General features: G+C 42.9%; 1 protein-coding gene across 1 annotated transcript in view; it reads left to right on the plus strand.

The window, feature by feature from the left end:
• LOC147900645 (prolyl 4-hydroxylase 1) overlaps positions 1-18,208 on the plus strand; it is an 87,165-nt gene extending 68,957 nt beyond the window's left edge. Inside the window, exons 9-11 of the mRNA XM_087375863.1 lie at positions 5,270-5,359; positions 5,757-5,849; positions 17,561-18,208. Coding sequence (XP_087231989.1) covers positions 5,270-5,359; positions 5,757-5,849; positions 17,561-17,668 — 291 coding nt within the window. The 3' untranslated portion in view covers positions 17,669-18,208. The remainder of the gene's footprint in view (positions 1-5,269; positions 5,360-5,756; positions 5,850-17,560) is intronic.
• Positions 18,209-18,737: the final 529 nt, after the last annotated feature.

Genomic DNA, 18,737 nt, shown 5'->3' on the forward strand with positions numbered 1-18,737 from the left:
CTTTCTTTTTGCTATTAGAGTTTTTATTGTTTGGTTGCAATTTCAAAGCTTAGTAAGCACTGGACTTACTCAAGAGATTTCAAAGCTTAGTAAGCACTAGGCTTACTTAAGAGATTTCCAGAATCTTTTGAAACCCAGATGGTAATTTGTGCTTGGGTAATGATAAGAACATAAGCGTAGCTTTGCTTACTGTTATTATTCTTTTTTATTTCTCTCCTTTACAGATAAGCATTAACAAAAGGTACTCTGCGATCTGAACCCCTTCCTTGCTGTGTATTCTCATCCAATCTTCCAACTCATCGCGATAAAAAGACCCAAGAGTGTTGGTGAGAGAGGGTAGCCTTGTTTAACCTCTATGTCACTTCTTATTGCAGCCTTCGCCTTGGAGCATGACCCACCACTAGCAGCTTTTCTAACTCAGCGAGTACCTTCTCATAGAGTCGGTATGTGGCTTCTTTGAGTTCTTGAGGAACTTTGAGCTTTTCCAATCTTTCCCACGCGGCACTGTGTCAAAGGCTTCCGGACATCTATGAAATAGCAGTAGACCTAACTAAACCTAGATCTCAACTTTATATACCTATGTATTATCAATAATACTCACTACTTTGGGAGCAAGTCTAGCGTTTCTCTCTCCGCTCAACATGGTATCACGCTTGTGCTGTTTGTTCTTTTGGAGAAGGAGATCCTGATGGCTAAGGATGTCGAGGGCATTGCCATGAGTGCCCCCTTGTCCAGAACAAGTGGTCACCTATTGGATTACAAACCCCGAACAATAACCAACCTGTGCTAGCTTTGTTGAGGAACAGGAAGGCAAAGGAAAAGGTGAAAAATATACAAATCGGGAGGCTGGCTTGATGAGTTGCCGTTACAACCCAGGGCAGAACCAAGGTTAACAAAAGAGAGGCAGAACAAAGGATAGGGCGTCGATGTGAGGACAAGGTAGAAAAACCACTAGGATGTAGCAAAAAATAGCCCCAAAACAGCGTTATGAAAAAGCCCAAGGTGGGCTGAACAGCCACGCTAGAGACTATGAACAGCTTGGGTGGTAAAAGGGTGGCACAGCATGGCCTGAAAGCAAGGCGGAAGAGCCTTTGGCAGTGAGAGACAGGAAGAGGTGCCACAAATAGTGGAACAAGTCACGCTTTTGAAATGCACGTTTCGGGGGCGATAAAAAAACCATAAGTGTTGAAAACCCCAAAATTGCCCATTTTTGTTTCTTTACCTTCTCGTATCAATTTCTGCGCCTGTATCTGCTCCGCTCGTCAATCCTCAATCGTCAGTACATCCGCATTCGTACACGCGGTACAGCTTGTTTGTGCAAGCTCCAGTGGCTCAGGTCTGTACATCCCTACAGTCCGTACAGGACGTACATAGTTCATATGTACAGTTGCAACCAGCTGCATGCTCAGCCCATCTGCAGAGGGCACCAATACCTATCAGGTAACTTGTAAGAGCAATCGAGATTGCAAAAGGTGCACGAATCTTCCTGTTTGCAGGATGCTCTGATGTCATTGCTGCTTTGTTGCTTGGAAGGATCTGCTTCTGCATTGTATTTTGTAGCTGCAAACAGTATAGGAAAAAAGAGAGTCATATGCTGCATGCGTAAGACTCTTCTAAGGCTGAGGCTTTCAACATAGTGTAGTAGCAGGGCCCAAGCTAAGGCTTCGTACAGAAATGTAAGGCTTAAGCTAAGGCTGAGGCTTTTTTTTTTTTTTGGGATGATTTTGCAGGCAGCAAAGTAACTCGTGATTCGCTATGGGATAATGTTACTTTTGAGGTCAAGTATGGTAAGTCCAAGGTAACTTGAATTCCTGTCAAGGATCTCCCAAATTGAGAAGCCATTCGAGAAGATGCGGGTAATGCAGTGTCCAAGAGATCTCGCACTGTTACAGAGGACTTGGAGGGGGAAGATGCTAGTGATGTGGCTGCTTGTCGATGGTGGTGCTAGCTCAGCACCTCGAGCGAAAAGAACTAGTTTGCATATGTATAAGCAAGGGCATTTGAAGACAGGGATGCCAAAGGCTGCGATGAAGGAGGCAACTAGTCAGTTGACAAAGTTGTTCACCCAATGTGGGATGTCTTTCAACATTGCGCACACGCCTGCTTGGAAAATCTCATGCATAGGTTGAGTGAGACAGTGGAGGAGTCGTCTTTGGAGAGGGGGCTGAAACCATTAAAGATCACTTGGGAGAAGTATGGATGCACCTTGTTGTGTGATGGTTGTTCAGATGTGAGGAGGAGAAGTGTATATAATCTACTCGTATTGTCATGCAAAGGCATTGTGTTCCTTCGTGCCATTGATGTATCCTTGCCAGGAACTGTGGTTACAGGACTATAATTTGGTCTCATATTTGCTAGGGTATCATTGAAATAATTGGACGTGAAAACGTCGTGCATGCCATTACCGATAATAGCTCTTATTGTGTGTCTATGAGACACATGCTTGAGGAAGAGTTTCCTAAGATTGTTTGGTCACCTTGTGCAGCCCACAACCTTGATCTCTTGATGGAAGATATAGGGAAGCTTTATTGGGTGAGCCGTCTTTCCTCTACAGCTTCAAGCATGGTGAAATTTGTCACCAAGAGGCCAAAGGTTTTGAGCATGTTCAGGGCAAAGAGTGATTTGGAGCTCCTAAAGCCCGCCACCACATGCTTTTCATACATGTTTATTATGTTGGAGAGGTTGCTAAGAGTGCAACTTGGCCTGTCATGCACAGTGGTCTGTTGTGAGTGGTGTACATGGGATGATAGGGATGAACCCAAGTCTATTGCATTTGCTCGGGTAGTGTTGCGAGACAGTTGGTGGCGATATGTAGAGGTCTTGGTGAAGGCCCTAAACCCTCTATATAGTGTCTTGCGACTCATAGATTTGGAGGGTAGCACCATTGGGCTTCTATATGAGTTCAGGGACAAGATTGGGGAATCCTTGGATGGTTGCACTATTTTACAGCCCGAGAGGTTCTTCTCTAACTAGGAACCAAACATATTTTGCCTTGGTGCCTGCATAATATTTATTTATTTTTCCATTACGCAAATTGCAATGCTTAACCTTTGAACTCTTATCATTTATGTAGGGTTCATGACATTAAGCAGATATGGAACACGTTGGGAATGGTTTCATAGGCCAATCCTCGTAGTCAAACATTTATTGCATCCTCTGTGGAGGAGTGAGAGCTAGGCATTGTGTGAGGAGCTTGAGGAGGGTTGGACAAAGTACATTACTGCATTGGTGGATGGTAATGTAAATTTTGTGAGGAAGCTTGAGGATCAGCGTCTCATGTTTGGCAATATTATCTCCATGTTTGGAAAACCACCTGCTTTGCTTTGTGACACACAATTGCAGCCAGTTTCCTGGTGGGAGAAGTATGGCATTTCTACCCCATAATTGGTAGGATTCTTATCTCTTTTGGTAACATATTTTGTTGTTTCCATTGTACGCTTTCTATGTCTCTCTCATTGAATATTTGCACTTCTTTGAAGTTGCAGAGACACATTGCCATGAAGGTTTTGTCGCAGGACTGTAGTTCTGGCCCATGTGAGAGAAATTGGAGTACTTGGGCTCTCTTTTAGACAAAAAAGAGAAAAAGGCTCTACACTGCACAATTGGAGACACTTATTTTTTGTCATTACAATTTGAGATTGCTGGAGCAGAAGGGGAATCCCATTGAGCCATAACAATTCAATCCAGATAGAATTGACATCAACAAAACCAAGGACGTTCCAAACATTCCTGAGGAGGAGAGAGACATATACTACATGCTGTATGAGGAGATCTCAGTTCCATCTCATGCGACATGATCTTCTGAGAGGGTGAGTACCAGTGCTGGACCACCTCCAGCAAATGCAAGTCGCAGTGTTGCATCACCTCCAGCAAATGATGATACATTTGAGGAGTCATCCATTGTTAGTGAGAGTGAGGATGAGGAGGATGACTCATGATTCATGAGTCATGCCCATTGACTGAGGACTCTTTTTGTATTTAGGTACTAACACACAGCTATGGAGAGAGAGAGAGAGAGAGAGAGAGAGAGAGTCGATTAACATCCACTGGAGACCAAAAGGTCTATGGGACAGCAAGAAACCCTTTAGTACATCTGCTTTAGGGAGGGCACATTGCAGCTCCCAAGAAGTGCAAAAGCACCCCCCATTTATTTAGAGTACCTACATAATAGTCTGAAAGAGTAAACAGCCATACATCAGTTTAAGACTGAGAGTCTTTTGGTTTTGATTTAAACCCTCTGATTAGAGCTACGCCTTCACGGTAAACTGCCCATTTTCCATCCTTTTTGGCAGCCTTGACTTTAGCTAATTCAGTTGTCTTATTCTTGAGTTGAGCTTGTGTAAGCTCCTCAGCTATCGGTACTTTGGTACCCTTGAGCTTGTAAGATTGTTGAAGAAGCTTGCTCCGCATATCTTTTGACTTCAGTGTAAGGATTGCATGACCTTTATAGTGCGTAATAGAAGGTGGCCTAGAGTTGTCATCATCCTGCTCATCATCATCCATCCATTCGATGTTGGGCAAGCCTAATTTGATCTTTGTCAATATTTCACTATACGAGTCCTCCTCTTTGTACCAATCTCTTGGGAGTCCCCCTATTCTAATCTCAGCGCATTATCACATCTAGCTTGGTGTTCTTTAATCTCTGCTTGAATATCGAACTTACTTGCTTTGGTGCCCACTGCCACAATCACTTCCTTAGCAGTTTGTACTTCGATGTGTGAACAATATCTTTGACTGTAGAGACTAGTTGTAGGGTAGGGGGGAATCCTTACAAGATTTTATAGCCTCATCAATTACCAGGCCCTTCCAGAATGTGAAGTCGAGCCTTTACTTTTGCCAATTCCAATTGTAGCTCTCTCAAGGCCAGCCCATATGATCTTGTTGCCCAAGGATGGGTCGTTTTGAGCCTTCTTGTAGGCCAGTCCATAATTGGTTGTCTGTTCAACCTCCTAACTGAACCTAACCACTAGGTTGGGTTGGGGGTTTAGCCCAACTCGGGGTTAGGGTTAGTTTGCTGTTTTTGAAGAAACTATGGGTGGGTGGGTTTGTTGTTGACGATGACAGTGGGGGGTTGGTTGTCAGCTGGTGGCTGCGATTGCTGGTTGAGGCAATGAGCTGACAGGAAACGTGCTGCTAACGGGCTTACTGGCTGACGAGAGAGATAGAGATATTTTCTATCGGTTCTGCTGACGGGCTGGAGAGAGAGAGAGAGAGAGAGAGAGAGAGAGAGAGAGATTTTCTATCGGTTCTAAATGTTGCCTTCTTGCAGTTCAACATCAAGCGTGGTGGGCAGCGGGTTGCAACTGTTCTAATGTATCTCAGTGGGGGCATGCAAGGAGGAGAGACCTACTTTCCTTGGGTATGATAATGTTCTGGAGAAACTCAAGCCTTATGGTTTCAAGAAAGTAATGCTTATTGTTGCAATGCATGTTGAGGTTAGTGAGAGAAAAACTGGTTATATGGTATATCCATGTATGTGGTTGGGAGTTTAGGTCCCATACACTGTCCTTTGGAACATGCAAATGTTGATCCCATGGTTTAGGAGTTAGAATAACATGTACACTCAATAAAGTGTCTCATTGTTAAATGAGAGTTTCCTTGGTAACATTATGGGTGTTCAAACACTTTTCTCGTAGGCATGGCTTTGCTTTGTGCATGTCTCGGAAGGTTAGTAACTGTTGGCTCATGATATTTGCATGTCTCATCCTTAGGATTCAAACACACTTTTTTTATCTCAGTTTTGTTTGCTTTTCAAGGTTGGGGATAAGACATGCAGCTGTGGAGGGGAGCAAAAGAAAGGCATCTCTGTAGCTCCGAGGAAGGGAGATGCCCTCATTTTTTGGAGTCAGGTATGCATCTCTATAAAGACCATACACACAATCTTTGGTTCAACATCATATCGTACATCATGTGGGGACTTTGTTATACTAATTTCTTCTCTCTATATAGTGAGGCTTTGCAAAACACGTTTCCTTCCTTCTCCTTCTAGTGTCAAATGCAACAGTGAGTGCTACCCTTGATGGTTTATCCTAATGCAACATATCATACAAATGCTACTTTTTGTCGTGTGGTAATGAATGGTTCATCCCCTACTCCTTCAGTGTATCCTCTTAGATGGGTTTAAATATGCTAGTTTTGAATTTAGATGTTTTGCAGTGGCAAATATAAGCAATGTCAATTTGTTATTAGTGTCAATGCTCTACTAGTAGGCCTGGAAATGTGTTTTTGGCATGGATATTTTTTTAAACATTGGGGCAAGAACTGTCTTATGAAATGTTTTCTGTTCCTATAAAAAACATACGTTAAAATTTAAAAAAAAACATAATTCTACTATGCAAGTCATATATGTATTACATATGGAAAAGTTGTAATGATTTACATTCTCTATTCATACAACCGTCTTGCGTTATGAACTAAGCATGCATAATGTGCCTATACTAGTAATGGTATCCGCTCACTCTGTACAGATGCTTTTGGCCATTGATTCCTGCTATCTCTGATGTTATTTTTGGTCATTTCCATGGTCATATTCCTGGCTCTCTTTTCTAATCGCCTTATCCATGATTCAAGGGCCCATTTGTAGAGCCTTTATTGGAGCCCTGTGTTTGCTTTTCCTTTAGCCAATTTTGGTGGAAGGTGACTGAGGACAGCGTGAAAAGGTGTGTTTTTGCATCGTGTGGGTGTTTCTACAACTCTAGAACTAGCTAGGCTATTTGTGGAGCATATTTATAGATTGTATGGGCTACCAGCCGGTATTGTTAGTGACCAGGATAGCAAATTTAACTGCCATTTTTTGAGGCACGTGTTGATGAGGTTGGAAACTTCTTCATATGAGCACTGCGGATCATCAACAGAGTGATGGTCAAGCTGAAAGGGTCAATCAGGCCATTGAGGATATGCTTTGAGCATACGTAAATGAACGGCAAACTGATTGGGAACAGTATTTGCCCATATTAGAATTTGCATATAACAATGCCAAACATTCAACTAGAGATCTAGTTCATTCATGATGATGTATGGATTTCATCCTAGAGCCCTAGTGGTTGTGGGACTTGAAAAAGAGAAGGTTTAAGCAGCCAAAGTCTTTCTCAAGGATATGAATCAAATGATTAGGATAGGGCAAGAAGTTACGCAAACCGCCACCGTGGAAGGTTGGAGTTTGAAGTAAACAAGAAAGTCTATCTCATGGTACTTGAATCTTCATAATCCCTAAAGATAGGTAAATATCTAAAGTTGTCTACTAGGTATTGTGGACCATTTACAATACTTAAGAGAATTAGAGAACTTGCTCACAAATTAGCGTTACCAGAGGGATGTAGAGCGCATTCAGTTTTTCATGTAAGTAGGCGAACATGACATACGATATGGAAAGAATGCCTGGTTAAGTGGAAAGACAGACCCGAAGAGAGTCTAACATGGGAAAGGGTAAGCAATCTCCAGAGGAGTTTTTCCCATTTTGTTTTTGAGAGGAAGGGAAAGTTACGTTAGCCATAATCACAAAAGGATCACGACATGGTTATGGGGAGACAGGAAGCCAGAGGGTGTGACAATGTTTGTTAATGTGGATTAGAAGGCTAGGGTCTAGTATGTATTCGTAGGCCTAGGCATTAATTATAAGTGCTTTTGGGAATGCCCTTTAGAGGGGTCTAATGAAGGGTCCAATATGGACACATGGCACAACATGAGGAATCCACATGGTAAACATTGGGCTAGGAGGGAGGATTCTAGAAGAGGAGCTCAAATTGAAGCTCAAAGTGGAAGGAGGATTCCAGAAGAGGAGCTCAAACGTGAAGAAAAACAGCAGGAGGGGAGCTCTTTAACAGGGAATCCGTGGTTGGGTGGTAAATCAATAGCAAAGCTCTTTATGTTGTTGAGGACTAACTGCAAAGTTGAAATGCTACCAAGTGCTATGTTTTGACAAAGACATCATTAGGAAAGGATATTTACCCTGCTTGTCCTCTTCAAACTCTAGATTGTGGAAGTCTTCTTCAAGAATCCAGGAGTCCACATCCAAAAGGGTCTTGTCAAGTCGTCTTTAAAAAGGTTGTCGTTGTCAACAAGCAGATGGATACATATTCAAGTTCCCAATTCTCAAGCCAATCCACGCACGTCCTCCATTCATCTCTCCATGATCAAACACGTTTGAGACATGAGTCTAGGCTACTAAAAAACAAACTATCTTGCCCTTGCCCGTTGGTGGAGATTGATGTCAACTGATCATTCTTCCAAAGCCCTTGCTACAACTCTTGATAAAGAATCAATTGTTGCGGTTCCTAACGTGTGTGATCATGTAGACGATGCGGTTCCCAACTTGCCATGGTCGAACTCATAGGGAGGGGGAAAACAAGGCCTTCTTGTGTGTGGAAGCTATGTGAAAAACTTGGATTTCTATGATTGGGTTTGGACATGGAATAGTCCGTGTTTGTGTCCATGTGTCGACACACTAGAGGCATGATTGTGTTTGGAGGGGGAGTAGTCCATGTTGATGCCCCAATGCACCAAAGGCATGAATGGGTCAACGTTGTGGGAGTAGACAAGGGAGGACGTTGTGAAATGGGACCCAGAGAGGGGAAAGATGAAGCTGGGGGCGTGGAAGACAGGATGACTTGGGGACGGGTGATGAGGTTGATCACCAACTATGTTGGGCAGTGGAGGGAAGAGGAGTAGGAGGAAGTTGGAGGAGTGACTGAGGGTAGCGGTAGGAGTCTGGACACGGTGGAGGAGGGGAGGGATGAATGGTGGTGATGGCCAGCTTGAGAAGGGACGCCTCTCTTTTTCTTGAGCTCGGGGTAGTGTCTTGAGTCAGCTAGGAACCATGAGGTGGTTGCGGGAGATGGTTTTCGGGAAGATCGAAAAAGAGACTCACCCTCAGGTATTGGGGGGCCTATGTGGTGGAGGTTGGTGGGGGCCTCTTGCTTGCCTATTGTTAATGGCGTGCAAGGCATCTGTAGTTCTTCGTAGATCTCTTGCGAGGGTTGCTTTGGTCCACCCGAGCCTGAACCCCCTTGGATGGCTCAACCCAAGGGTTTTATGACTTATGCTAATGTTTGTGTAGACTTGCCCTTTTAATTCTCTCACTACTGACTTGGGCAAGGTTGTCTGTGGGTGGGGCCCATACTGCACTGTAAGGGCAGGCCCTCGCGTCCCATTTGTCTACAATTGAGGTACTGCTCATCCAGGCTTGAAACCTCAACCCCTTTGTCTTGTCTTATCCTCATCCAAGGTCTCGAGAGGGATCTCCTCAGCTAGGGACTCTAGGTACTCCACGATCACCTTGAGCCATGAAACCCCACCATCCGCAAGGGTGGAGGCTGCTATAGGCAGGGACTCCAACATTGAACTGAATCAAGCTCTGATGGAAGACAATATGGGTTGATACATCTTGAGAAGCTTTAGGAAATGAAGCGTGACTGGAAACCATGGCACATGGCTAGTAGGAGCAGCTTTTTGCTTCATCAACTTGGGGATTGTAATCCTAGTGGTGACCCTTGGACTGGCTAGAGGGGCTCTTATAGAATCTCCCTGGACTCCCATACTCATTCGTATTTCCTTTCCCAAGAGGACAAGCAGCAGGTGAGGAGTGCAGTTAATCTCTAGGGTCTTCAATGTTCCTTGGTCACACGAACAACTTCTGGTCGCTTGCTAAGCTCCTTAGTGCTTGGGAAATCAACCCTTCTTAGTACCTGCAACAATTAATTAAAGTGCACCACCATGGCACCCATTAATTGTTAGCACTTGCATGCAAATAATAAATTGTGGACTAATCCTAGTTACGGTGGCCATCCCCACTTAACACATGTGCACATAACAAATATACATATATATTCTCTGGTTGACTGGAGTCAACGCTCTTGATCATAATTAAGGGGGCTTTGACCAATGGTCGAGGCGCCTTAATTATGGCCAAGTCTCTCCAACCGAAGCTGGCACATCTCTTCAACCGAAGTTGGCACAACTTGGTTAACTGTAGTTAACCCTCTTGGCATGAGCCAAGTCTCGTTGACCAAAGTCAACACTCTCGGAGCGTAGTCAACTCTGTGGTTCTCTGGTTAACCGCAATTAATCCTCTTGGTGATAAACCAAGTCTTTCCGACCGAAATCAGACTTACTTGACTAGCGTCATGAATCTTTGACGGTAGGCAATTGTTTGACCATTAAAAGTACTTTGACTTAGGATATTTACATTATGGTGATATCCCCTCGGCTTCTATTCAGTTGACCTCAACTGAAAAGCTTCCTTATAAACATCCAAAAGCTGTGGATGATCGAACAACATGTCTTTATCCATCCACTTGGCATCCAATGTCGTATAATTCTTGAATTTCACAAGATACCCGTAAAATTCCTTGCCCTGAGGGCCTTTGCGTATAGTATGGTACACAATCTTCTCTGGCTGAAGGACCTCGTCCATCTCATCCACTTCTGGAACCTCTGCTATTGGCTCTGTAGGCTCTGGCCCCTGAAATTTCTTTAGAAGATTCACATGGAATGCATTGTGAATCCTCCAATGCTCTAGCAATGCCAACCTGTATGCAACCTCATTTATTTCTTCTGTGACCCTAAAAGGACCATAGTACCTGGGAGATAACTTTGCATACACGTTCTGTTTTCTTTTAAACTTGCGGAGCCTAGCTTTCTCAAATTTCAAAAGTACCCAATCCCCTTCCTTGAGATCTAACTGTCTCCTATGCTTATCTGCAGCTCTTTTATGCTTCTCTTGAGACCTTTCAATTGCTGTCCGGACTTGGCTGAAAGCTGTCTGGAGGTCTCTCACAAATTGATCAGCTGCAAATATTTCATCTTTGGTCCTTAGGATAGGTGGCAGAATCACCTTCCCATATATGACCTCAAAAGGGGCCTTCCTTGTAGAACTGTGAACTGTATTATTGTAAGCAAACTCTGCCAATGGTAGGTACTTTTCCCAGCATATCCAATGCTGTAGAATTTGCTCCTTCACTTTGACCATCTGTCTGGGGATGGAAAGAAGAAGAAAATTTCAGATTCGTCCCCCTATTATCAAATAAAGCTCTCCAGAGTAGATTGGTCATTCTGGGATCTCGATCATTGGCAATGGACTTAGGCATACCATGGTGCTTAAAGATCTGTGCCATGAAAAGCTTAGCCATATGATCTGCCTTAATGGTTTTACGAACCGGAATGAAATGAGTTTGCTTGCTAAATCTATCAATGATAGTTCGTTATCCCTTGACTTTGATCTTGGCAAATCAAAAATGAAGTCCATTGCAATACTTTTCCACAGTGCCTGAGGCACGGGAAGAGGCATAAGTAGGCCAGGTGCCTTCCTTCTATCGTACTTCACTTGCTGACATATAAGGCATTCAGTAACAAACTGATGTATATCTTTCCGTATCCCTAGCCAAAAGAGATACCTTTCAAGTGCTTGAATTGTTGCTGTAATTCCTCTATGCCCAGCATAGGAATGTGCATGGCATTCTTCCAAAATCTTTTTCCTTATCTCTTGGGTGATGTATAGGCAGTCATCTTTCATTAGATACCCATCTTGGAGGGAATAGTGACTGGTGGACTGCCCCTCTTGCATTTGCTGTAAAATTTCACCAAAATCTGCATCATTAGCCTATTGTTCCCTCATGTCTTCCAGGTCCTGATGATAAGCAATAGTCACATTGTTGACCTGGGGTCTCCTTGACAAGGCATCTGCCACTCTGTTCCGAACTACTGGAGTATGGACAATCTGAAAATGATACATTGACAGCATATTTGCCCATTTCATATGCTTCTCAGATAGTTTTGTCTGAGTTAGAAAATATCTCAGACTTTGGTGATTTGTTTTAACAGTAAAATCTGCACCCAAAAGATAATGTTTCCATGTATGGATGGCATGAATTACAGCCAGCAACTCTCTTCTCGTAGATTCCCAGATATCTCTCTGCATCCCAGAGTCTCCTGCTCTCATAGGCTACCACATGACCATTCTGATGCAATGCAACCCCAACACATTCCCTACAAGCATCACAGTCCACATCAATTGGTCGATACAAATCTGAAACTATTAAGATTGGCTTTGTGGTCAGCCTCTCTTTGAGTATGGTGAAGGCTGTCTTTTGAGGAATTCCCCATTTGAAAGCTCCATTTTTCTTAGTAAGATCATGGAGTGGAGCGGCTATATCCGCAAAATGCTTGATATATCTTCTGTAGTAAGAACATCGGCCTAGGAAACTTCGAACTTCATGCACAATTTTCAGCTGTGGCCATTCCTGAATGGCTTGGATCCTTGCCGGATCCATCCGTATCCCATCTTTGGATATTATATGCCCCAAGTAATGGATCTCTTTTAGAAAGAATTAACTTTTCTTGTTGTTTGCATAGAGCTGATGATTTCTCAGCTCTTGAAACACTGTAGCAAGATGTTCCTTGTGCTCTTCTTCGGACTTAGACAACACAATTATGTCATCGAAGAAGGTACCGGTCGGAAGATACAATCCATCATCCTATTGAAAGTAGCTGGGGCATTTGTTAATCCAAAAGGCATCACTAGATATTCATACAACCCAAAAGTAGTGTGGAACGCTATCTTGTGCACATCCTGAGACTGTATCCTCACTTGGTGATAGCAACTCTTTAAGTTTATCCTGCTGAAAACTGAAACTCCATTTAACTGATCCAGCACATCATCAATGCGCGGAATAGGGAATCTATTCTTGATGGTCATTTTATTCAGTGCGCGGTAATCGACACACATACGGAATGGGCCATCTTTCTTCTGTACTAGCAGTACATGGGAACAAAAAGGAGAAGAACTTGGCTGAATCAGCCCCTTGGACAGCAAGTCCTGCACTTGAGTCATGCCTCTTTTCTGGCTACTGCAAAAGACATTCACAGTGCATCTATTTTTCCCTTTTTCACTGCTCAAAGGCATGCATGTTCTGTTGCTTTTTTTGCTTTTGTCCTTTTTTTGCTTTTTCTATTGCTTTTCGAACAGATAAAGTACTGACACTGTACCTTTTGACAAGTGAAAGCTGACATGAAAAATTCTCTCTCTTTTTTTTTTAGTAATTGGATTTGTAACTAGTTGGTTACACTAACCAGACTAGTTGGTACTGGTCTGGTTGGACTAACTGGATTGGTCACAGTCTAGTTACATCAACCAGACTGGTTTGGTTAGGCCAGATTAACTGGGCCAAGGTTGAACTGATTGGGTACTGGTTGAACTAACCAGAGTAAACTAGCTGTAGTTAACTTGACGAGGGTTCCACTAACCACAGGTCAACTATCCAAGATTAACTGTACCAAGGTTAGCTGCCAGGTCAGCGCCAAGTCACCTGTGTGCATGTCAGCATCCACGTGTCAAGTGCCACGTCAGCAAGCTCTAGCTATCTGCCACATTTTTTTGCCACATCAACATCCACGTGTCAAGTGCCACATCAGCAAGTTCTATCTATCTGCCACGTGTCTTTTTGCCACGTCAGCATCTGCAAGAAGCTTCATTACACAAATTGTCACGCACGCACAGAATAGCCGTTCGCATATGCGGGTCCTACCACAGCGTCTTGGGATCATCGCGTTGGCTCATGATCTACACTTGCATTTGCAAGCAAGCGCCTGCGTGAGGGCTTCAACGCACGAGAAGGTGTGTGTATGCGGGGAGATCACCGTTTTCCCAAACCCATTCTTGTGAAGGTGTATCGGGTGCATTTGTGAAAGCTTGCGAGACCTGTCCCTGCGGAAGTGCACAAGACTTGATAATTCCCAAGCTCTTCCCTAACGGTTACACGATGGGGCCCCGTGCTCCCGATGCTGACTTCAGGTTCACACCCTCGGAACTCTACTTGCGACAAAGACTTCCCTTCGAATCCCAAAGCATACGAAACGATATGTGGAATTCGTCTCCTTCCGCCCACAGTTGGCGTTGACGCAACACAGGCGATACTCAAAATGTTCACGCTTGCACTCATTCACATCTCTCGCCTGACTTGATCGCTCCCACTGTAGAAGGTTGGGAGAGTGGCTCTCATACCAATGAAATCCTCCCCAAAATCTCATAGACAAATTACCGCAAAAACTCTCCTTCCTTCTCTCTCTCTCTCTCTCTCTCTCTCTCTCTCTCTCCAAAAACACTAGGGCCTAGGATAATTGTCGGGCTGGACCCCCAAGGTTTTTATATGAAGAGAGAATTTGAGTACATAGTTCAGCGTAGAGCTCTCTACCAAAAAAAAATTCAAAGCATGAATCAATTTCTACAAAGAGCTCATGGCTCAATATTTTGGCAACATGCCAAGTGTCAAAATATCTAACTAAAATTTAGTTAATGCCACAAAGGGCAATCTCTAGGGTCTTCGATGTTTCTTGGTCACACAAACATCTTTTGGTCGCTTGCTAAGCTCCTTAGCGCTTGGGAAATCAACCCTTCTTAGTACCTACAACAATTAATTAAAGTGCACCACCATGGCACCCATTAATTGTTAGCGCTTGCATGCAAATAATAAATTGTGGACTAATTCTAGTCACGGTGGGCATCCCCATTGAACACATGTGCACATGACAAATATATATATATATATATTCTCTGGTTGATTGGAGTCAACGCTCTTGATCATAATTAAGGGGACTTTGACCAATGGTCGAGGTGCCTTAATTATGGCCAAGTCTCTCCAATCGAAGCTGGCACATCTCTCCAACCGAAGTTGGCACAACTTGGTTAACTGTAGTTAACTCTCTTCGTGAGCCAAGTCTCGTTGACCAAAGTTAACACTCTCGGCGGACCATAGTCAGCTGTGTGGTTCTCTGGTTAATCGCAGTTAACCCTCTTGGTGATAAACCAAGTCTCCCCAACCGAAATCAGGCTTACTTGACCAGCGTCAAGAATCTTTGATGATTAAAAGAACTCTTTTAACCATAATTAACCTAGATGGATAACTCTTTAATTATGATCAAATAAATGGTCAACTGTACTTTGACTTAGGATATTTACATTATGGTGACAATCGAATAGTCATTTTGATGGTAGATGCAACCACTACACAGATAGGGATTTGAAGAGAATACCGCAGGACACAGGAATTGGCAAGGTCCCCTCTGGATCATAGCTAGGAAACACATGATGCTCACTTGGTGGATGTCTATGTGGTTGACGGATGGTGGTCACACCTTCTCCATCAACCCCATTCTCTCCAACTTACAGGATTCAAGGTCACTGGATCTTCTACACAGAGACACAGGACGTGACACCTTCTTTTCAACACCCAGTGCCATCACCAAAGGATACCTTATGCCCATCATCCCTTGTTGGAGTTGAGTTTTGCGATCATAGGCCGCTAGGCCCTCCTAGTTCCCCTCTGGCAAGACATTATTTACACCCTACAGAAGCATGAAACGTAAGGATCTCGGACGACATGCTGAGAGGCAATCGGGTTTCTACAGGGCTTGGCTTGTAGGTTTTTTCCAAGTATTCTCCAAGCGAGGCATTCAAAAGATGTACGGTCCCCCACCCTGGTTGTCGGTTCTTGTTGCAAAGATTCCCTTGGTAGTGAGCTGGGTTATTTGAAAACAGGCTGGTAGACAACTAGTTCTTTTTTTCTAGCTTTTCTTCCACGATCAGCGCCTCACGGATGATTGATTTGTATGGTTGGCTTTTTTAAAGCATTGATAGAAATTTCTTCTGGTGGTTTTTTTTTGGAGAGGGGAACGGGAGAAAACGGGGGGGGGGTAGTCTCGGCATCTAGCCTTAACCGTTGCTAGATTCCTTTTAGAACTTTTGCCATCTAGGATCCAAGTCCGAACTTCGAGCTACCTATCCAGCTTTCATTTTAAACCTCGCTTTATGAAATCACAACAATACCCAATCACCTTTTTAAAATTTAACTGACCTCTGTCACTTATTGATAGACGTCCTTTGTGTTCCTATGACTGAATAGGGTGTTTCTTGAAATAATTATATGTTGGTTTCTAGTCTTCAATAAGCTAATCAGCAACAACCCCTTGTCCTTTTTGCAATACAAGGAAAAATGGAAGACAAGATTAGATTTCCATCCATATATGAGGTTTTTTTATAAAAAAGTTTCCATCCATATATGAGGTGAACAACTACACATTTTGAAAGCTCTTTAAGTCAATGTTGGTGTCCTTAAACCAAATTTGAAGCAATAGTTATGGCAACCCACGATAAGGATAGCTTTAGCGTGTTAAAGTTCTCCTACGATTCGAAGAGCCTATGGCAGTTGATTGCAATCTCCCTTCAAAATGTGACACAATCTTTGCAGAAATTGAATGCATAACATTGAGCACCCCAATCTAAGAATCCCAAGGAGAAGGATAATCCACTGTGCCTTAACTGGTATCAATAGGAAGGATCGAAGCCGAAACAGAAATGCATAGCTCTCATCCCTCGTTTTAGGCAGCCCAGTTGCTGTTCAGAGCTGCTGCGGGTTTTCTGGCTGTTTTCTCCTTTGCCTGTTTCAAGCCAACTTTTGTGCTCGTTTGCAGGGCTGCAGCAAGGCCCTTTGCCTTGTTTTTTGCTCAGGGGCCAGGCTAGCAGCCTCGAGCTTCCTTAGCCCCTTTTTCTCCTTTGTTGGCTGTTTTTTGCCCAACCAAGAAGGCTTTTTTGGGGTGGATGCAGCCCGCAGACAACACCCCCCCCCCCCTTTTTTTTCTTCCCTTTTCCATCTTGCCTTTCATTCCTTTTATACATAGACCAGGAGCTCTTAAAATAGGTTATGGATATTTTGAGGGGTTGGCAGATACGCTTGCACATGCATTCCTTTACAAGTTCTCTGTAGCCTTTAAGATATGGATGTGAGATAAGTTTTTATGTATGGAGACTAGTTAGTTTGTACCACACGATTAGAATTGTTGCATGTAGAGATGGGCATTAGTACATAGGTCCTTATCCCTCTCTAGTCATGGGTAATCCATGGCGTCTTTGGCTATAGACTCATTCTCCATATTTAAAATTGTCATGGGAGAATCATAGGTAGTTTCACTGCATGGGAGAAGTGGCAATCTAGACCTACAAAGGCTATAGATGGGACTCATACCTTCGCCTCTTAGTCATTTTGTATTATGTGGCAAGACATCATTCATAACCTTATGGCCATTGGGGCAGGATCCAGGGCTCCTCATGTGCCATTGTGGCCAAGAGAGCATCCTTTACAATGGAAGTAGAACTAAGGTTATAGGGCCTTTCATTGCATTTAAACTATCCAGTTAGTTGCGAAAACCTCATTTCTTTTCTGGATGATTTTGTGTGAAGCTCTTACTGGAGTTTATCTTGGTTTCTTTGCATTTCTGTCGTACTTAAGAGAAGGTATTGATTCTGGAAAAAAATAGAAATTTTAAGAGAATTATGACGATGTTGACTGTAAGACATTCCAGCCAGATCCACAATATACATAATTGTTAGGATGTCTTATGACATGCATTTTATATTGTAGCTTCAATTGTAACGATATTTTCTGCTCCCCTGGAATTTGATCTAATGCTGTCGGAGGTAACCATATGAAAAGGCTGTAAACATCTCAATGGTTGGAACCTTTTGAAAATGTATAGTGCTCTGGAATTAAAAGACGTGTAATTGTGTGTGCAGAAGCTTGATGGAGCTGTAGATCCTGACACATCTCATGGAAGCTGTACAGTGCTGGAAGGAGAAAAATGGTCAGCAACGAAGTGGCTGAGACAAAGGGCATTTACATGACAAGCAAACCATTGCTACAGAAGATATGGTATATGAAATTGAGATGGACAGTCAGCTCCATGGTTGTGGACTGGAGAGGGTTAGAATGTTTTCCAGGAGTTGACTTTGTCCTTGATTCAGGCCTAACAGCAGCTGCAAGAAGATCAAGAAGACCAGCAAAACCGTTAATATCAAAATCTGCAGTATTTAGTGATCTCGTTTTGGTCAAGGAACTGTTTTCCATTTTCAGATCTGAGTACATGCTAGCATATGAGAGGCATAATTCTCCATTCTATTTGGGTTTTTTGATTCGTTTTGTTTATCTTAATTTTGGGGAGCCATTGAAATTTAATATTCCTGTTTCATCAAAAGTTTGTCTAGTTCTTTAAAGTTGCTCTGTTTGTAGCACTCTTCAAATTTAATTAAGAAACCTTCCGTTCCATTTCAGCCTCCAGAATGAGATGAGAGAGATGTGGCAGGAATTGAGACATGGGGGCTTGGCATAACTGCAAAACCACCTTTTGTTTTGCTGAAATCTGTATATTGAGATGGTTTTGATCTTTGATGGGCTGCAAAACCAAATCTTTCCTGTTGCTTGAACCTGTTATACTTAGATGGTTTCAAACTACAATGTTTAATGGTTTCAGCTTTCAGATGGCAAGCTTACCACAAACTTAGTGGAGTCCTGGAAAATAGGATGGCAAGCTTACAACAAATTTAGTGGTGTCTTGGAAAATAGATTATACCTGTGGTTGGTTTTCTAAGGTCAGTTCTCTGCCCTGTAGATTTTTTATCTTTAGAACAACAAAAAATCTAAATTTGTATGATTGGACTTATTCTAGTCTTACAAAGGTATATGATTTTATGCGTTCATATTTGTGATCAGTGAGATTTTTTCATTTTCAGGACTGTCACACAGTCTATCAGATGTCTTGACATTGTATTTGAGAATATTTTTCTTCATGTTGCTCTCCACAACTCGTTTCTGCTAATTGTATACACCCGTATTGCAACTTTGTTCTTTCCCTTCTCTTCTCTTTGTCACTTCGTTATGCTCTCTTTTTTCTCCTTTGTTCACTCTCCTTCCCTC

This window comes from Dipteris shenzhenensis, chromosome 6, assembly GCF_047967505.1.
Source record: "Dipteris shenzhenensis isolate YYH24624 ecotype China chromosome 6, Dip_SZ_1.0, whole genome shotgun sequence".
Classification (NCBI taxonomy): domain Eukaryota; kingdom Viridiplantae; phylum Streptophyta; class Polypodiopsida; order Gleicheniales; family Dipteridaceae; genus Dipteris; species Dipteris shenzhenensis.